This window comes from Cannabis sativa, chromosome 3 (genome assembly GCF_029168945.1).
Source record: "Cannabis sativa cultivar Pink pepper isolate KNU-18-1 chromosome 3, ASM2916894v1, whole genome shotgun sequence".
NCBI classification, from domain to species: domain Eukaryota; kingdom Viridiplantae; phylum Streptophyta; class Magnoliopsida; order Rosales; family Cannabaceae; genus Cannabis; species Cannabis sativa.
Genome location: NC_083603.1, coordinates 73,181,187 through 73,202,158, shown reverse-complemented (window position 1 = coordinate 73,202,158; position 20,972 = coordinate 73,181,187). Strand labels below are relative to the sequence as shown.

The window sequence follows — 20,972 nt, the reverse complement described above, 5'->3', positions numbered from 1 at the left end:
TGTTGAGAGAAATTAGCAGCTGATTTGGGGTGTATAGTTGGCTGAGGGACATCATAGAGCTCTAGGATTGGAATCAAAACTGTGTTTGATTTAAAGCATCAGATTACTAATGCTGTCTTGGCTGGGATATTGTATTGGGTGTGGAAAAATAGAAATAGCTGTGTTTAATTTGATGTGTTTTTCTACTGCTGTTATAAGTAGAGATATCAGAAGGTTGGTCAAGTTTAGGGTAATGGACTTTGCTTGTAAAAATACAAAAGCTAATGATAGAATCATGAATGTAATTAGTAGCTGGTGAGACTTTGGTGGTTGTTGCTTCGGCTGAGCCTTGCTTTGGTTGTATTTGGTCAGTTTTGAATAATTTTATCCTTTTGTTCAAAAAAAAAAAAAAATATAAAGTTAAATCTGTCTTTTCAATTTTCATGTACAAAGTTTCAAACTATTACGTACCAAAACTTTCCACCCTGGAAACAATTTGTAATAATAAGTGCTATATTATTATTATTATTAAAAAAAAAAAAAAGAAAAAACTTATTTTACTTAATAAAGAAAAAGGTTATTTGAAATTTAAAATGATGAATGATTTTAAGTTGCAGCTAAGATAGGAAAAAAAATTGTTAATAGTAATGAATCGTCTATTTTTTTAATTATCAACAAGTCGTATTTAAATTTTGCAAAAACAATAAATGTTTTTTTGTTCCAAAAAGTCATATTTCTTTCTTTAAATGACAACCCAACATAAATCTTTTAAAATACACGAATTCGTTTAGTTGGTGTATCACCCAAAAGACTAGGGTCGTAGATACAACATGCAATAGAACTGTCACTCTTCATCAAATAAATAGCATGTAATTGTATGTATAGAAAGGCTCTTCAGAGAAATAAATTTGGCGTATGCATTTGCAGATTTGTAAACAAATGGAAATGTGCTTAGTTTCAATTCACAAGTATACAAATACGAACATGCAACTACTATCTATATTTCTTTTCCTTCATAATATATAAACTGGAAATTCATAACTCAGCAAAAGTAAAAAAAAAAAAGTGTTAGCTCAGCTTTGATTCAATTTGTGGCGTTCAGGGAGAAACAGATATTCCGGGTGATATGACAAAAAGTTTTACTTCTACTTGAGAAAGGTGCAACCAAGAAATAAAAAGACATATACTACTAGTGAGGTTACAAGTTCGAGTGTCCATGTTGGGTGTAAGAGAATTGATGGAATATTGGGAACCAAAATAGAGCCACATACCCAACCAGTTACCAGAGCTCCAAATCTGCAAGGTAAAACCACCATTGAACTTGTGTTGTAAGGGAAAAAAAATAGACATGAGAGATAAACGTGTATAACAAAATGTATAATATGAAGTGCAACTTCTGTCTCCATTACTTACCCTATAAGGAAAGCTCTTCCCAAGCTCTTTGTCTTTTCATTAAGGAAATATATGCATGCCGCTAATGAGATTGCCACCTGAGATATAAGGCAAAAACATAGAGAATCAGCTATGGGGAATACAGGGCATTATTTAATATCTTGCTAGAAAGTTTGGAGGGATCCAAAGAGTCTCAAACTTAAATTTACTATTGTTTAGAAAGAAGACATCAGAAAGTACATTTAGGAGAATCATTAAGAGTTTCAGATCTATGAGAAACAGAGTAGAGTTTAATGATAATCTTTAAAAGAATTCCAACAAAGAATAAGTACTAATCAGTTGTACAAGTACATATATAAGATAAATTATCAGCCACAACCCTATGAAATGAAATCTGAATCCTAAAACAGTAAATTTGAACTGCGACGCTCTCCTCCTTTCTAATAAGAATTTCATTTTTTAAAAAACAACACCTTAAAAGTGTTTGTCTAATCCATTTAAAACCAAGAGAAGTTGCATTCACATAGCAAATATTCAGAAGAAGAAGAAACAGATCAAATGTTGCAACAAACCTGAAAAGCAGGTCCAGCTTCAGCTGAGTTCATAATACTCCAACCAGCCATAAATGCAAAGAGGAACAACCTTCTTAAAATAACATCAACAGGGGGAAGTTCCACAAAACTTAACAAGTTCTTAACCCATGGCGGAGATTCCTCTACTTGCTTTTTCAACTTGGTCTTCAGATTAATTTTAGTTTTCTTCCTCTGCTGGAAGCTGGTCATGAGTATTTTCTCAAAGGCGGCTTCTATTGATTCCTCACTTCTCTCGTGTCCAGAATACTGCTGCAAGAGGAAATTACGTGAACCCCATATCTCCTCCTCAGAAGCATCAGGGCTAACACCAAGACGCTTATAAGGATCCCAAACCCTAGTCCGAGGAAAAGTTGGGACATTACCTATTGAAGATTACATGTAACATATATAATTAGTTGTTAATGGAATTTACTGAAGACACCAGAGTTGACCAAAAACTATGAGCACAACATGAAAGAAGTATTCATATCTCTCAGGATGGAGAAATTCAGAAAATTTATCTTCCCAAGTCTTTTGTACTTCTTATTTATCAATGAATAATTGAAGTTTCATTGCTTGTTGTCAAAGGAAAAAAGAAAAAAGAAAACAAAATTCTCATCAAGTCCACCATGAAAACATTCAGAAACATCTATACACTATAATTCTTAGCAGATGACCGCAGTTGGGGTCTATTAGAACAACTCAGTAAGGGTGCCATAATTGTGAAATTTATCTCTTGCAAGAAATTCATTTGCCATCCTTAGAGCCTGACTAATAACTAATATCTTCTAGGAAACCCAACACAAACATATTTGGTTATCAAAAGAAAACTAAAGTTCAGCTGAGCAGGTTTAGTATGTCCCCTGCCTACACACACACAAACACACACCAAAAAACAAAAGAAAAACCAACTGAAAAATGAAATCATCTTGAACGCAACTGTGCACAAATGAAGAAGACATGGCAAATATAGAAAAGATATAGGAACAAGCGGTTGTACAAAGAATTTTCTTTCTCATATTTTCATTCTATCAAAATTGAAATGAGTACCTCCAAAAGGTGTATCCACAGCACATCTAGTGCGTCCCAGTTGCACAAAGGCATAAGTCTTCTTTGAGTTTTCACGAAAAGAACTGTCACAAGGGAAAGAAGGAAATGTCAATCAAAATTCAAAATTTCAGCCCCACGATATCATTTTATAGATACTAAAAAAACAAAATTTCGAATCCAAATTCGATCAACTTCTAATTACAAATATTATATGCATAACTATACATATACAGTGAGAGAAATAATACATTTTCTTCCCGAGGAAAGGAGTGGCAAAAGTAGGGTTAGAAAGGCAAATGGAGGCCATGAGTAAGAAAATCCAAAATCCCTAATTAAAACCAATAAACCCTAATTCGGAAGAGGTTTGAACACCATGAAGAAGAAAGTTGAAGGTGTCTGTAAGAACCAACGTGGTTGGTTGGGGAAGCTGGGTGCTAGAGGAAGACTCATATCTTGTGAGTTTCTTCCTTATAATCCGATACCGGGACGCTATACGACGCTGGAATGCGCATTGCGCACCTTACTTTCTTATCTTATTTTTTTTTTCCTTTTTTCCTTTTTATTATTATTATTCTTTTTTTATTTTGACACATTTTTATTCTTGGAATTTTAACATTATATACAACAAATTCAAAATGATTATAAAAATACATCATATCCATTTATATCATTGTTAGCTCAAAGTCAACATAAAAAATCAAAATTTAAAATAATAAATAGTATAATTTATTTATTATTTTTTTTTGACAAAGTGATTAGAATCACTGATGAATTTACGACGTCCACGTCCGCCACCGGCGCTGGAACCTCCTCGAACCGGGATAGCTCATCGTCTAACCGCAGAACATGCTTTGCCAAGCCATGGGCCTCTAAATTATCAGAGCGAGCCACATGGGACAAAACTGCCCCCGAAAATTTAGACAATAAAGCTATAACATCTTCAAACAACGCTCCTAACATGTTGAAATACATCTCCCCATTGCTGATAGTCGTCACCAAAGCTAACGAATATGAATAAACTGAAAACAAATCAAAAAACCAAAAAAAATTATTAGAAAATAATCAATCCGATCAAAACACTCAAAACTCAAAAATTGAAAAACTAGATCCCCATATAAAATACTATAACTAGCCAAAGGGAGACCCTTTGGATAGTACCAACTTAACTCTTGTATTTTACTTCATCATCATCTTAGGATTACTATCCCTTACTAAGACCCTAAAACCTAAAAGTTTTGATATGTAATCTAGTAATAACAAAAATCCTGCAATGCTCCAATCCATAGGATATCAAAAGTTTACTTTGAAAATTATCGCAATAATAAAGTAAGCAACGAATAATGTACTTCAATAACCTTGATTATCAATGATTAGTGTAATTCAATACAATGAAACAAAATAACCTTGATTATTAAGCATTAATGACCCATTAATTCCATAATCCTACCCAAAATAGACAAAATCAACTATATTAATTCATTATTAATGTCCCCATTTCTAAAATATTACAAATTTCTTTATTGTACTTATCCCAAAAGAGCAATTTTTATACATATTTATTTATGGTAAAATTTTATTATAATCAAATCAATCTATATTGAATTAAAATTACTTAAAATAATCCAATTTAGCTATTATGACATAATTATTCCTATTTTAATTTCCAAAAGACAACTTGTAAAACTTCCAAAAATTGTAGAGATTTTTACACCTCATGTCAAAATTGACATCTTTTTTACATTTTTATCAATACACGGTTTTTTAAACTTTTTTAACTTTTACATTTTTCAATTTTACTTTTCAAAAAGTTTAATAATTACAATTTTACCTTTTCCCTTCTTCCTTACACACGTACACGCACGCCACCTCATAACTCATTTCTTATTTTTTTTTTTGAATTTTTCATTTATCTGATTCTTCCACTCTTCAAACCGAGCTTCCCACGATCACCATTATCAAGCCCTAACCCATTTCTTCTTCCCACGATCACCTTCTCCAAGCCCTCACCCACGTTTTCCTCAACCTACATTGTCATCCTCCACTATATTTTTTCTATATAAATGGCAACCACTAGAACTGGTTCGAAATCACCATCTCCGGCGAAGAAACTTTCTAAAAAATCGAAGAAGCCTCCAACTGTTACTTCCAAAGTCGAAGCTAAGATGGGGTTAAAAAAAATTGCTAAAAATTTAGTGAGTGATGTTCCAGAGACATCGAGCACTAAGAGAAGAGCCCTTCCAGTTAAAGCCGATGCTCATAAGCCTAAGAGAGCAAAAATTTCCAAGTCTGCACGCGATGTAAGTTTCTCTTTGTTGTTTTTAAATTTTTCTTTAGTTTTTTTCTGGTTGTTTTATTTGTGGTGTTACATTTGATGATTTAAAGTTTTCCCCATTTTTTGTTCTAGGTTTCCTCAGATTCTGATTTTGAGGATGAAGTGCATGCTGAGGACCAAAAGCCTAAAGTTGAATCGAAGGTAATTTAAATTTGCTTGGTTTCATTTTATTGTGTTAATTTTTATATGAGCTTTTTAGGTCACTGGTTTAGGTGTTTATTAGGATGTTTTTATGTTTTTTTGGTGTTCTTTATGTATTTCTGTCATGTATTGTGGTTGATGTTGTTTTGTTGTTTTTATTCAGTTGTTGTTTGGTTGTTGAAAAATTGCCCAGTTCAATTCGTATTTTGTTACAGTTTTGAATTGCTTTTCCCCATTGGTTGTTTATATGTTTATTGTGAATTTGTTTTCGGTTGTTTTACACACTATTAGTATTGAGAAGCATTTTTCTAATTTCAATTGCAACAAGATCTTTCAGTGTTGTTTATTCTTTAGTTTTGTATATGTTTATTGTGAGTTTTTTATCGGTTGTTTGTCACACTACTATTATCGACTACCATTTTCGAAATTTCATAACAACGAGCTTGTACAGTGTTGTTAATATTTTAGTTGTTTTTTTTTATAAGTTGTGACAGTGTTGTTACTGTATTTTTTTGAAAGTTGTTTATCTCTTACATTTATCATACTGTAAGGGTTTCATAAACGTTGTTTTTAGGTTTTTTATTGGTTGTATTTTGGTTACTACATTTTTATATATTCATTGTTATTGTATCTAAGATTTGTTGCTTATGTTTTACTTTGTATTTCTTTTTTTTTTGCAGGTCCATGCTAGGACCTCAGTGAAGGTTGAAGGATTTGACCTACCAAAGAAAAATCCCCCTAAGGTGTCCTTTTTTTTTTTAAAAAAATTATTTTTATTATTTGTTTTCTGTTTTTGTTTTAGTTTTTTTTGTTTTTGTCCTGATTTATTTTGTTTCAATTGATACAGGAATGGGATTATATTTATGACCAGAAGAATCTATTCATTGCGAAAGCCTTTTCCACTGCTACTTTCCAGGTGATAGAGAACATTAAGTCTTGTCTTTCAGATGTACAGCTTGAAATGTTTTCCAAAACCTGTTTTGGTCATTTCCTTAACCTTCCTGATTTTAAAGTTCAACCCCAAGTGTTTCATGGGTTGTTGCTCCGGGAGGTTCAGCAACCTAATGATGCTGAGTTGTGGGTAATGATACGCGGTGTTAGGCTTAGGTTTAGCATTGAGGAGTTTGCATTGATTACTGGGTTAGACTGTGAAGGTGACTGTAGTGTTTTAGATTTTAAGCAAGACGTTAATAGTCTTTGTGAAAAATATTGGCCAACTTCGTCCTCTATCACTAAGGAATCTGTTAGGGAATGTTTTACCACCAAGAGGTGGGGTGATTCTGATGAGGATGCTGTGAAGTTGGCAGTTTTGTATTTTGTGGAGTGGTTCTTGCTTAGTGGCACTAAGCATAAAAATGTACCCAAGTCTATTTTAGATGTTGTAGATAGTGGGAGGTACAATGAATTTGCTTGGGGCCGGAGTTCTTTTGAATTGACTATTTCCTCATTGAAGGGTAAGCTTGATAGTTGGGTTGAGGGTGTTAGGAAGGCAAGGAGTTCGGGAAAGAGGCCGAGTGTTTTTTACACTTTGATTGGTTGTCCTCATGTTCTTCAAATTTGGTTCTACGAGTGTTGTAAGTACATGAAAGGTAAGTACTGCCAAAAGGAAAACTCTCGTATTCCAAGGATCACTCAGTGGACATGCAATAGTCAGCCTACTTTCAAAGTTTTGAAGACTACTATTTTTGATGTTTCCAAAGATAAGGTATATCTGTTTGTTGTAATTTGGTTTTTTAGTAGTTGTTTTTATGTTATTTTTCATTATTAATAATTTTCATAATTGAAATTTTCATTTTGGTGTTTTTTGATCAGCTGCAACTTTCAAATATGAGGCCCACGGCTGGTGAGTTCAAAGCTTTGAAACTGAGCAGTTTCAAGTTTGACACTGACTACAACTCTTACAAGAGTCTTCCTGTTCCCGAAGAGCCAATCGTTGCTCGCAGTGACATTTCGTCAAGCTTCGATGCTTTTTCTGAGAAATTTCATGGGTTGGAGGTCAAGATCGATTTGTTGCATACTTCCCAACAGAAGATTTCATCTGATTTGGTTGAGTTGAAAGAGTTTGTGTCCGCACGCTTGTTTCTTTTGGTGCTCAGATGGCTTCAATGCAGACACAGTTTTCTACTGTTTTTGCCGATTCCTATGCCAAGGTATTTTAGTTTTTCAATAGTTGTTTTTCGGTTTTTTTTTAAGTTGTTTTATACTAATTTAATTTGTAATTTCAATATAGGACAAAGGCAGTGACTCTTCCAATGATGATGATGGAAGTGGTGATGAAGCAGATTTTGATTTAAATGAATCTGAAGAAACTGATGACAATGAAGAAGAGAATGTTATGGGTGATGAAGAAGGTGAGGGTAGTGAAGGTGAAGAGAAGGATGGTCAAGCTGATGAAGATTCTGACTCAAAATAAAAAAATGATAAGGGCAGTGATGATGAATCCACTGATAGTGAGGAGAAGGTAGATAAGTAGACAATGTAACTAGGTTTTAGTTACTTTGTGTGGTTTATTTTGTTGTAAGTCCGTTTTAGGTAGTGGTCTTGTAATTCTATGTTCTTGTTATGTCTCTTGTTATGTTTTATTTTTTTTTTTAAGAAATTTGCAACTATTTTTCAGACTATTTATTTGTATTTATTATGTTATTTATATGGCTGTGTTTATAGATTATGTTGTTCGCAATTTATTGTTGGTCTTCTTATTTTACTTGTTGTTTTTATTTTGTTTTAAAGTTGTTATGTAGTTTTTTTTTAGTTGTTGAAGTCTTTCACAAAAAATAACTTCACTTTTTTTCCATTTTCTTTTTCCTTTATTTTCTGTATCAAGAATTTCGTTGATTTCAATGACGGGCCTACTCAAATAGATGTTGAGGCTACTGTTCAGTCCGGTGTAAAAGCAGTTGAGATTATGGTAATGTTGCTTTTGTGTTGTTTTTTGGTTGTGTAAAGGTTGTTATTTTTTAACCATGCTCTAATTACTTTTTAATACCATATATAAACAGATGTCTTCAGATGGAATTGGTGGTGATCCTTGTAAACAGATTTCAGTTTCTGAAAATGTTGAGGTTACGGATCGTCGTCTTGTTTGTTTTGAGGTATATTTTTTTTTTTGGTTGTTTTTTAGTTTCTTCATACTTTTTGTGTTTAACACTGTCTTTTTTCTTTCATTTTTGTGGAAAAAATATATTAGATGGGTGCAACAGGTCTCAAAGTTGATTCTAACATTGAACTTGAAGATGACCCAATTCCCGTTGAAGAAACTCCTCTTGTTGACAAGAGGAAATCTAAGAAACCCATAGCGCTGACGTCTCCGTTTATGGAGTATGACTCTTCCATTTCTAGTTCTAAAGATGGTTCTGGTTATGGAGTTGTTAAGTATGTGGCTGGGTTGTGTCCTCTCGATGATAAGATTGGTGAAGATGTAGAACATAAAGACGAGAATGATTTTGACTTGTGGCTTGGTGAAGGACGCCGATCGAAGAAAGATGCGTAAGTGTTTATTTTCAGCATTTTTGTTGTGTTTTTGTATTTTTTGTTTTTTACTTTACTATTTATGTTTCAATTTTTTTTTTTAAAATGTTAGGCATGACAAGGACAAGGTTTACTTGAAGGGTAAGGATAAGATTGTTCCCCCTTTTCGTTTTGGCGTGGAAGATGTTGCAACCAAGATGTGGTTCCACAAGCTTGCATATCCTGGCCAATGTTTAACTAATTCTGTAAGTTAATTTACTTTTTTTTTTGATTTTTTTCAAAAATTTCAGTCTGTAGTTTTCTTCATGTTGTTTGTTGGTTGTTTTTTAGTTGTTGAAATATAATTCATTTTCTGATTTTCGAACATTTCTCATTTTTTATTGTTTAGCATCTGGACATCATTTTTTACTATCTACGTAAAAAAGAAAAGTATGCAAAGGAGCCAAAGGTTAAGTTCACAACCACCGATTGCTTATTCTTCAAAACCATTCATGCTTTGTATGAAAAATTTATTGCACAGAAAAAAAATCTTTCTTTGATAACTGCCCAGCATGCCATTGCTGATTATATCAGAGGTAGAAAAATGTTATGTGGTTCCCCTTGGCATTTGTGCGATCATGTTTTGTTTATCATCCATATGGAGACTGAATCACATTGGATTCTTGGTCGATTGAATATTGAGGAAAGGTGTATGTACATGTACAACTCCTTGTCGACTGCTATGAAAGATAGTGCTGCTATCAAAGCTTGTCAGCCATTTGCGGTGTTGTTGCCCCACTTTTTTGCTTTGTTTGATGAGTTCAAAAAGGAAAACAAACCGGTTTGTTTAGACCCTTTCGAAGTTGTTAAGGTTGATGGTTTGCCTCAACAAACCTCGAAGTAAGTTGTTTTTATTTTTTATTTTCAAATGTTTTTAAAATTTTGTATGTTATTTTCCTTTTTTAAGTTTTTCTGCTGTTGTTTTTTGGTTGTTTTGCAGTGACTGTGGTTGTTTCGTTGCATCGTTTGCCGAATACTTCATTGATATGAAACCGATTAATCCCATATTTGATTTTGAGAAACACCGTGATAGGCTTGCTGTGTTGTTCTATAAGTATGCTCGCATGAAAGAATTGGATTTTATTGATAGTGAAGATGAGGCTCCTCCAAAGGGTCCAAAGAAGAATTTGTCTTAGTTATCTATTGGTTGTTGTTGGAAATACTACTTTTTTTATTTAGCTTTTGTTTTTTCTATTACCAGATTATGTTCATAATCATAGACAAGTTGTTGTTTCTATAATGTTTTTTTCTTTATTGGAATTGGTTTTTTATTTGTTCGTATTTTTGGATTTTTAATTTTTATATTTACTTTAACTCATGACAGCATACTATTAACAACCTTATTACAACCATCTGACAAACAACTAAATTGCATTTTAATCACTTTATGTAGTTTTTTTTCCTTCTTATTAATTTCAACCTTCTTCCACTCATTTAATTATTTAACTATAATATTTGATGTTCTTTTGTATATTAATGATAATAATACCAATTCCCTATTATCAATATCTCTCCACATAAAAAATCACAATAAAAAAATATATGTAACAACCAATCGTAATATGCAGTATGTGTTTTCTAAATGTTTTAATATAGTTGTTTTTTGGTTGATGTGTAGTTGTTTCCACTTCTATGCTGTATTTCTCCTGCAGGTCTTTTTGTTATGTCCCTTTTGTCCACACTTGCCACACTTGTTTTGTTTCTTTGTTTCTCAAGCTGCTGCCATTCTTCTTTTCCTCGGCCTTCCAGACTTGATTCTCTCCTTTGGAGGCAACACTATGATGTCTTCAAAAAATTCTGGAAGTTCCCATTCTCTTACGTTTCCAACTGGGTATACCGTTTCTTCATATGTTTGCAGCCATGCTTTTGATGTGTAGTATTGTGCACAGTAGTTGTATGTGTTTATGTTCAAGTCCTTCATGACGGCGACTGCATGGTTACATGGCATTTCATCTTTTTGAAATCTATTGCATGTGCACGTCTTCTCCTTCAAGTTTACTATTCTTGTTCTGTCTTCATCTATCACCTCAAACAGTTTTGGTTTGCTGGTTTCACCTGCATGTTTTAAACCAACTTTAAAACAACCAAAAAACTATGCAAAAACAACTGTTTTCATTTTACTTTATGCGAACGATAATCTCAACTTACTGTTAGTCACAATGACTGTACATAGTTCCCTATGAGTTTTTTCTCAGATGATGGTGTCAGCCTTGTTGTGCATTTTTGTGCCTCCTTTCTATTATTGTATGTCCACTCTTGCATTTGTGCCCTCAAGCACTCCATTAATGTTGTCACTGGTGTTTCCCTTGCTGCTAAATTTGCTGAGTTCAAAGCCTCTCACTATGTTTGATGTCATGGTAGAGTACCTATAATTTGGACAGTTTCTATCATAGTTCTACTTTTGAAAAAAAACTCAAACGCAACGCAAAAACAACGCAAATACAACGCTTTAAATATCTGAATATATCATTAATTTTATCCTTCTTATTAGTTTTCACCTGTTGTTTTCTGAATGATACCTTGACCATTTTTCATGGCCAATTTTTTCCAGGTACGGTCTTATGCGCTTATCCAAGTTGTCTAGCTCCCTCATATGGAATTCAAACTCCATTTCTGTGTAAGCTTTTGCACCGCAAAGAATGGCACTACGAAATGCTTTGCATTTTTTTTGAATTTTGTTTTGAGGTTCGACAAGAGGTGGAAGATGCAGTAGCCATGTGTTATTTCAGGGAACACTTTCCTAGTTGCTTTGATGATGCTTTCATGTCTGTCTGATATTAGGCATTGACATTCTCGAACCCCGAATGCTTCTTTTATTTTTTTTTAAGAACCACTCCCACGATTTATCGTTCTCAGAATCAACTATGCAGTATGCTAGTGGAAAATTTTTTGATTCTGCATCTTGTGTGTTGGCAGTGAGCAACGTGCCTCCATACGCGGCCTTTAGGAATGTACCGTCTACCACGATGATTGGTTTGCAGTTTGGCCAACCTTTTATAGCAGCATTCAATGCAACAAATGCATATTTGAAACTGTCATCATCATCTTTCTCTATGTCTATTAATGTTCCTGAATTTTAATCAAACAGGATTTTGTCAAACAACATGTACGCAACGAAATAACAACGCAAAAACAACTGTTTTTTCACAAATATTTTCAAAGTAAAATTTTTAAATTATTTTTACCTGGATTTGTTTTCTGTAGCATGTACAGGTATCTTGGCAAGAGATTGTACGACTCTTTAGCATTTCCATGTAGCTGGGTTTGTGCTCGCTCTTTACTACGCCATGCTTTCATGTAATTCATCTTTATTCCGTATTTGTCTTTCATTTCTGTCTTTATGTCTCATAGGCTGCACTTTGTTTTCGTGTTCAAGAATTTTGGTTTTACAAAATCTGCTATCAACTTTGATGTAGCTTGTCGTTGATCTCCAAATCTTATTGTAACTGCACATGTGTGTTCTTCTTCGTAGCTCCTTATTATGAATGTTTCTGTGTTTCCATTTTTTGTAGCCTTTAAACTCCATTTGCGCTTGTGTCCAAACACACTATGTTGTATTCTTTTGTGCAAGATTTCACTACTTTGTATTGAAATGTCTTCTTGATTGCAAAGTAGCATAGTGTACTTATCAATGTTTCTTTGTCCTTGTAAATTTGCCCCTTCTCTATTGTTTCATGTCGTTTGTCATTGATGATAATCATTTCTGTGTTGTCTACTTCCTCTTCTTCTTCCTGGTTGTTTTCGAGTTGCTGTACCATTTCTGCAGCCACAAGCTTTGCATAGTCGGTGAAGTCGAAATCTTCATCTACTGCTGTAGTTTTTTCTCTGTTGTTTTCTGGTTGTTGTATGGTTGATTCTGATGACACTCGTTCTCGTTTCTAGGAAAAATGTATCAACTTCACCAGATCCCATCGTCTGCGCAGATAGTTGTTGCTTGGAAGTTGTTGCCGTGTTGTTTCCAGGTTGCTGCAAGTCTTCCTGTGCTGCGTTGTTCTCATACGATTCCATGATCATATTGTTCCACACCATTGTTTGGTTAGGTGGTGCCGTGTTACTGGTTTTGTTCACACACAATGGGTACCTTGTGAAATCAACCTCCTTCGTTAATAACTTTATGTAGAACAACAGACTTTTGTCATCCTTGATTTGTAGTGGTTGGCCTCCTTCCTTCAGTTGATATTTCAGTTGTAGTTGTGTTGATTCATGGTTGCATTGGAGTTCTTCCATCATTATTCTCATTAGTTCCTCAAAAGTGCACTTGGTCGAAATTAATTCTCCACTTGATTCATAATCAACATAGTTTTTGTTGTCATCCCAATGCCCATTGCTCTGCACCAATATTTGTAATGGTTCCGTTTCCTGAAATAATGTAAATTATTTACTTGGTTCAGTTTTAGTAGTTGTAAACAACTATTTTAATCTGTCAAAACAACCAATAAACAACTCTTTCCAGCAATAACTTATGCATCTAACACTTTCAGCTGGCCGACTATTTATATAGGTTAAATCAACTATCAAACAACTATTTTAAAAGCAATCAGTAATTAATAACAATAGATTCATATTTTCTAGTTTGTAGATCCCAAACAACTATTATTCCACTGTAAAACAACTTGTAAACAACAGTTTTCATAATAAAACACTGTAGCAACTATTTATATGCGTTAATGTTTATTTTCATGCAAACCGTTGTTGTTTTTTTCTCAGCTTCATCAATATTTCATTATTATTTCAATTTAATCCGGTTTTCATCAATTAATATCAAATTTCTATTCATCTACACTAAAAGTTTTTTTCACGTTCATGAAAAAATTTGTTTACCTTCAATTCTCCTTCTGATTCAATCATGGGTGAGTTTCTTTGATTTCCAGCTCTCCTTCTACTCGGTTCTTCTCCTCTGATCGCGATTTCTTTGTTCAATGATTGTTGTTTTTGAGTTTTTTTTGTACATCAATGGAGGTTTCCTGGTTTTTTTTTTCCTTTTCGTTTTTGATTTTGGATTTTCGGGATTCAGCTTGTTTCCTAGGAGTTCTACATTTTTTTAGATTTTGATTTTGCTGGTTTTGGAAGAAAAATGGTTGAGATTGGGTTGTTGGGGTTGGACGGCTGGGTCACGAAGAAGGATCGGCTGTTTGGGTTGAGAATGGTGGTTTCCGTTTTCTCAGCCGGTATTTTTGTAATTACCAACTTTTTAGTTTCCACTTTTGTTTATTTCCTTTTTTAGGGTCATAAATGTAAATTTCATCTATTTTTGGTCTATAATAGAAAAAATCTCAAAATCGCATCCTTTTAAGTTACCATAAAAATATTTATAATGATACCTTCCTATACCACATAGATTACAAACCAAATTCCATAAAATTTGACTTCCCAAATATATCTGAACACAATAAATTCGCATTTGACAAGATACCTCCTTTTATTACAATATCTTCGTATTTATTATTCTTTAAATTACTTGGTTAATTTTAAATAATAATATTAAATCTGAATATTAAATTCCACCATTTTCCCTTTTTGCTAATAATTCTTAAAAATATGAACCAACTATAGCTAAAAGCTATTATCGTTTAAACTTAATCCTCCTTAAACCTTATTTCACTTGAAAATATTTTTAAAATATCATTTTAAAATTTTCTTTACATCATACCTTAACTTAAATAACCCTTATATTCCAACTAGTAAAATTTGTCTAGTGCATAACTTGTTTATTTTGTAATTTTATTGTGCCAACATTTTATTATATTTTCAATACAAGAAGCCGTGAAAATTTTAAACAAACTACCTTAAATAATTAGGGGCCAGCCATATAATAGGCGCTATAGCCTTGTAAGGCGCTAAAGCCATGAAAATGGCGCAAATATAGAACAAACCAATAACAAAAATATTACAATATATCCCATTATAACAATTCAACTTTACAGAAACAAGAAATTTTCGGACAATAAATTCTTTGAAGAAAACTTCATAGTTTCATCCGTACTCTTTCCTCTTACAACTATCAAAACAAAATTATACAAGAAAAATAATAAAAATAAGAACAGAATATACAAAATTTAAAATGCAAAAGAAAAAATTGATGGTACATCTTATAAGAAAACAACACCATATAAAAGTTTAAAGATTTTCTTCATATATTTTGACATTGATTATGATACAGTCAAGTAGTTATGAGTCTGTTATTTCTTCCGTTATTTCTGTTGTAACTGTTCTCTACTTTCCAACTGTATTTTCCTTTCTCTTCTTTGTACTACTACTACTATAAATAAAGGCCTAACTCTTAAGCTCTGTAACTTTTACAAGCTTTTGGGTTCTTTGTATTCATTGTCCAATCATAGCTTGTATTGATAAGTTCCTATATGGTATCAGAAGCCATTGACGAAAGTCGATAATGGATCCTTCAATCATCGACAATCCACCGCGCACCACTGCCCAGACTCAAGGGCCACCACCACCACCGCCGCCTGCTCCTTCTTCATCCTGGAATCCGTTCCAGCATTCTCTAAGTTCATCTCTTACTGTCAAGCTTGACAGATCCAATTTCTTGGCATGGAAATCCCAAGTTATCCCTACTGTTATTGGCCATGGCCTTGATGATGTTCTACTTACTGGTATTCCTCCACCAGCTCAACTTGTTAATGGTAATGTCAACCCTGAATTCTCGGCCTGGCGCAGAAAAGATCAATTGCTACTCAGTTGGCTTCGATCTTCAATGTCCGAAACCATTCTTGGTTCTTTAGCTCAATATGAATCCTCATCCACGGCATGCAAAGCTTTGGAACAGCGATTTGCCTCTCAATCGAAAGCAAGATTATTGCAGATCAAGTCCCAATTATCAACAATCCAGAAAGGTAACCTTTCCATTTCGGATTATTATGACAAGGTTAAAGTTCTTGCAGATTCTTTATCCACAGCTGGGCATCCAATGGACGAAAGTGATTAGATAATGCATCTTCTCAATGGGTTAGGGCCCGAGTATGACTCAGTTGTTGTTCATGTTACCAGCTTAGTCGACAATCTCTCATTTGAGTCGATTCAATCTCTTCTCCTCACTCATGAAAGTCGCCTTGAACGCCACTTTACTGTCAATGACTCCTCGTCAAAACTGATGGCAAATCTCACCACCAGCTCCACAAGATTTGCTTCTGGTTTGCCTAATTCTCGATCTGCAACAAATCCAAACTGTGTACATGGCTTTTCTCAATCTAATCGCCCTTCAGGCAGATAATTTGGTCGAGGAATGGCCCCCTCTCGACTTCTTTGTCAAGTGTGCTTCAAGACTGGGCATACTGCCGCAGTTTGCCATTACAGGTCTGAGAAGACATTCATTCCTCTCAAGTCTGGTGACTCTCATGTTTATCTTACAGAAATTGAGGAAGAAGATGTGGCTCCCTATAGCTCTCCCATGGTTCAGGATTTTTCCAATGATGCTGAGTGGTATGTTGACACAGGAGCCAACAAGCATGTTGCCACTGGAATGGAAAATCTAGACTATGAAATTCCCTATCATGGTCATGATACACTTGCTGTAGGTGATGGCAAAAGACTCCAAATATCTCACATAGGTAATCACTCTCTACCATCCTCTTCCACTCCAGTACATATGCATTTTATTCTTAAAGTTCCTAAAATAACCAAAAACCTTGTCAGTGTTTCTCAGCTAACCAAAGATAACAATGTTTTTCTTGAGTTTCATTCCACTTGTTGTTTTGTTAAGGACAAGATAACCGGGAAAATCTTGCTCAAAGGGAGGGTTAAAAATGGCTTGTACGTGCTGACAAAGTCCTTAGGCTCTTCTGCTCCTGTCCAGCTCGAGTGTCACTTAGCCACAAAAGCCTCTACCACTTCTAATGCTTCTGTCTGTACAACATCTTGTAATAAAGAAACTGTTTCTACAGTTTTCTCATCTTGTAACAATTCTGATAGCAATAAAAATCTTGATGTTTCAGCACCTTTATCTGAGGCTTTTCATGTTGATTTTCATAAAGATATCAATATTTGGCACTGTAAATTAGGACACCCTGCCCTAAGGACTCTAGCCACAGTCCTCAATAAACTAAATATTAGTAGCTCCTTAAAAAACCTCAAGTTCTGTGATGCTTGCAAACTTGGTAAAACACATAAAGTTCATCACCCTTTATCCTCCTCAAGGGCCTCTATGCCCTTAGAATTGGTTCACACGGATGTGTGGGGGCCATCTCATGAACCATCCAAAGAAGGCTTTCGCTACTATATTCACTTTGTTAATGACTTTAGTCGGTTTACTTGGATATTTCCAATGACCCTTAAGTCTCAAGCCTTCCCCATCTTTCTCCAATTTAAAAAACTAGTTGAGAAGCAATTTAGTATTCCCATTAAAAAAGTTCAGTTGGATTGGGGGGGTGAGTATCGCACATTTGCATCTTTTTTAGCTACACATGGCATACAGTTTCAGCATTCGTGTCCTCATGATCATGAGCAAAATGGGAGAGCCGAACGCAAACATCGACACATTAATGAAACAGGGATGACTCTTCTTGCACAATCTGGTTTACAACTATCCTATTGGTGGCATGCCTTTCAACATGCAACATATGTTATAAATCGGCTGCCCTCACCTATTCTTGGCAATGACTCTCCTTACAACTGCCTGTTTCATAAAGAACCGGATTATGGCTTTCTCAAACCATTTGGGTGTGCTTGCTTCCCACTACTCAGACCATATCAGTCTCACAAAATGTCTATGAAGTCTGAAAAATGCATTTTTATTGGTTACTCAATGCAACATAAAGGGTACTTGTGTGAGAGCTCAACTGGCAGAATTTATATTACTCGGAATGTTCAATTCAATGAGGCTGAGTTTCCTGCACTTGCTGTCCAAACAACATCACAAGTAATCTCCCATCCTCACAATGCTGTTCCTTTGTTGAGTTTTTGTACTCCTCCAATTTCTCAGTCCACTAATACATTTTCTCCATCTGCTACTGAGAACAACAATGCTGCAGCAACAACTCAGCAACTCCAACATGCACAACCTGAAGCAACCCCTGACCCACCATCTTCTCCTATACTAGAAACACATCACCCCACACCCATACCACCCAATCCCACAGCATTACCTTCAGACCCGTGTCCACCAATACTCCCAGAACCCTCTCTGCCACAGTCTCTACCTGCAAACCAGCACCCTATGCAAACAAGATCTAAGAGTGGTATTCACAAACCTAAAGCCTACCTTTCTACCCATCATCCTCTCCCTGAATCACTACTACCAACTGAACCCACATCCCTAAAGCAAGCACTTGCTGATCCTAAATGGCATGCTGCAGTGACATTGGAAAATCAAGCTCTTATCCGAAACCACACATGGACATTGGTTCCCTATCACCCTGACATGCACTTAGTTGGAAATAAATGGGTTCATCGAGTGAAACTCAATGCAGATGGTACACTTGACAGGTGCAAGTCTCGGCTTGTAGCAAAGGGGTTTCATCAAACTCCCGGGATTGATTTTTCTGAGACGTTTAGTCCGGTTGTCAAGCCAGCAACTGTTAGAATTATTCTCACACTTGCTGTCTCTTTCAGCTGGCCTATCACTCAACTTGATGTGTCAAATGGCTTTCTCCATGGCAACTTACAAGAAACAGTGTATATGCCTTAACCACCTGGGTTTGAAGACCCCAATCGACCTACTCATGTGTGCAAATTGCACAAAGCTATTTATGGTCTCAAGCAGGCCCCCCGTGCTTGGAATGACAAGCTCAAGGCCACTCTACTCAAAAAAGGTTTCACTGCTTCTCGGTCAGACACGTCCTTGTTTGTTCATGGTGCTGGTGCCACTTTAGTCATCCTACTTGTCTATGTAGATGACATTTTAGTGACTGGTCCTAACAAAGGGTTAATTTCTCAACTTGTTTCTGATCTCAACAAAGAATTTTCCCTAAAAGATCTAGGTCCTCTTCACTATTTTCTTGGAGTAGAGGTTCTAAGGGACTCCACTGGTATCTATTTGTCTCAATCTAAGTATATCTCGGATCTATTGGTCAAGGTGCACATGGAGGGTGCTAAACCAAGCCCAAGTCCTACAAGTTCTACTCATTCATTATCCTTGTCTACAGGTGAACCCTTCTCGGATCACAAACTCTATAGGAGTACACTTGGTGCGTTGCAATACCTCACCCTCACGAGACCTGATGTGGCATTCATTGTCAATAAGTTGAGCCAGTTTATTCATGCCCCCACAAATGTCCATTGGGAGGCTTGCAAGAGGCTGTTTCGATATCTGAAAGGCACCATTCATGAAGGTCTACATATCAAACCTTGTCTGCAACTCAGTCTTCATGCCTACTCTGACGCCGATTGGGCAAGTTGCCCCGACGACAGACGCTCCATCGGAGGATATGCTGTATTTCTTGGGGACAACCTTATCTCTTGGTCCGCCAAAAAGCAACATGTGGTTGCCCGAAGTAGCACCGAAGGTGAATTTCGATCTCTTGCCAATACTGCTGCTGAAGTCAAGTGGTTGTCCTATGTTCTTTCTGAATTACACTTCTCGGCCTTCACAGCTCCTATAATTTGGGTTGACAATCAGGGCGCTGCATCTCTTGCTGCTAATCCCGTGTTTCATGCACGCTCCAAACACATCGAGATAGATTTACACTTTGTTCGAGACCAAATTCTTGCCAAGGAATTGGAAGTGCGATATGTTCCTTCTATTGATCAGGTTGCTGATATACTTACTAAGGCCTTATCAAAAGACAGATTTGCCTACTTGAAATCCAAGCTTAAAGTCTGTGTAACACCCTTTCGCTTGGGGGGGGATGATACAGTCAAGTAGTTATGAGTCTGTTATTTCTTTCGTTATTTCTGTTGTAACTGTTCTCTACTTTCCAACTGTATTTTCCTTTCTCTTCTTTGTACTGCTACTACTATAAATATAGGCCTAACTCTTAAGCTCTGTAACTTTTACAAGCTTTTGGGTTCTTTGTATTCATTGTCCAATCATAGCTTGTATTGATAAGTTCCTATAGATTAGAACAGAACAAACTTACACCATTTCATTGATGAAAAAATGACAAAAAGGCTAAAGAGAAGTTAACTCTAATCTTATTAAAGAGAGAACAAGATAAAAGAATGCCAGAAGAACCTTACCTCCGGTACTGAGAAGAAGATATCTGTCCTAGTATTTCATATATTTTGATAGAATTGAGAATTAAAACATCACCAATTTAAAACAGGACAACAATTTATTTTATAACTGGCACTGCCATACCTATTGGGAATATACTTGAGGCAACCCCAAATGGCCTGACCACCCATGGAAAATCCCATCACATAAAATTTAATTAATACTATAATTTATATATATATAAAGGAGAGATATGAGATGGTGATGTGACAGGGAATGTTTAGTATGCTGTATTGGGAGAAGTGGGAATGAGAATCTAAAAATTTACCGTGTTTGGTTACGTTTTTAATATTTTAGTGCTGACTAAGTGAAAGTGGTGGACTTTAGTTTGCCTGACAAAGAAAACCCAATGAAAATGTAATTTTCACTTAACTTGCAATTGATTTTCCAATGTTGGCAGTATGACATAAACTTTTGTATTTTAAAATTATCTTTTCTTATATATAAATACTAATGTATATAAGGATATTTAAAATATGAAGTAATTCCCCCAAATTAAAAATTAATATACAAAGTCATTCTCTCTATTTAGTATTATTTGTTCTCTCCTTAATTCTTCTATTTTTATAATTTTTAATTTTATTAATTGATTCATTAATTATTAATTATTTGTTTTCTCCTTAATTCTCTTATTTTTATAATTTTTTAATTATATTAATTAATTCATTATTTATTAATTAACAAAAATATTTATAAATATTAAAAAGAGATTACACATAGCTGCATGCAATTCAAAACAATTATCCAAAAAATGATCATTTACGTTTTTTTTTTAAAATTAAGATATTTAAAAATATATATTTATATACCCTATACTATTTCTCTTAATTTG

The 20,972-nt window shown here is 34.8% G+C and overlaps 5 protein-coding genes across 5 annotated transcripts; 2 read left to right on the top strand and 3 right to left on the bottom strand.

The window, feature by feature from the left end:
• Window positions 1-1,035: 1,035 nt before the first annotated feature.
• On the bottom strand, window positions 1,036-3,523 carry LOC115709760 (protein CHAPERONE-LIKE PROTEIN OF POR1, chloroplastic). The gene is made up of 5 exons (XM_030637959.2): window positions 3,242-3,523; window positions 2,994-3,076; window positions 1,944-2,326; window positions 1,393-1,469; window positions 1,036-1,275 (listed from the first exon to the last, which is right to left on the bottom strand). Exons 1-5 carry the CDS (start codon window positions 3,298-3,300, stop codon window positions 1,125-1,127), a joined length of 753 nt encoding a protein of 250 aa, XP_030493819.2. The 5' UTR covers window positions 3,301-3,523; the 3' UTR covers window positions 1,036-1,124.
• A 1,742-nt stretch (window positions 3,524-5,265) lies between these two features.
• LOC133036280 (uncharacterized) lies at window positions 5,266-7,879 on the top strand. Its single transcript, XM_061112820.1, has 4 exons — window positions 5,266-7,171; window positions 7,279-7,461; window positions 7,563-7,616; window positions 7,697-7,879. The coding sequence occupies exons 1-4, from the start codon at window positions 6,428-6,430 to the stop codon at window positions 7,877-7,879; spliced, it is 1,164 nt and encodes a 387-aa protein (XP_060968803.1). The 5' UTR covers window positions 5,266-6,427.
• Window positions 7,880-9,209: 1,330 nt separating this feature from the next.
• LOC133036279 (uncharacterized) lies at window positions 9,210-10,109 on the top strand. Its single transcript, XM_061112819.1, has 2 exons — window positions 9,210-9,813; window positions 9,914-10,109. Exons 1-2 carry the CDS (start codon window positions 9,518-9,520, stop codon window positions 10,107-10,109), a joined length of 492 nt encoding a protein of 163 aa, XP_060968802.1. The 5' UTR covers window positions 9,210-9,517.
• A 575-nt stretch (window positions 10,110-10,684) lies between these two features.
• On the bottom strand, window positions 10,685-11,584 carry LOC133036278 (uncharacterized). Its single transcript, XM_061112818.1, has 3 exons — window positions 11,493-11,584; window positions 11,242-11,339; window positions 10,685-11,028 (listed from the first exon to the last, which is right to left on the bottom strand). Exons 1-3 carry the CDS (start codon window positions 11,582-11,584, stop codon window positions 10,685-10,687), a joined length of 534 nt encoding a protein of 177 aa, XP_060968801.1.
• LOC133035852 (uncharacterized) lies at window positions 11,467-12,311 on the bottom strand. The gene is made up of 2 exons (XM_061112273.1): window positions 12,159-12,311; window positions 11,467-12,042 (listed from the first exon to the last, which is right to left on the bottom strand). The coding sequence occupies exons 1-2, from the start codon at window positions 12,301-12,303 to the stop codon at window positions 11,735-11,737; spliced, it is 453 nt and encodes a 150-aa protein (XP_060968256.1). The 5' UTR covers window positions 12,304-12,311; the 3' UTR covers window positions 11,467-11,734.
• Window positions 12,312-20,972: the final 8,661 nt, after the last annotated feature.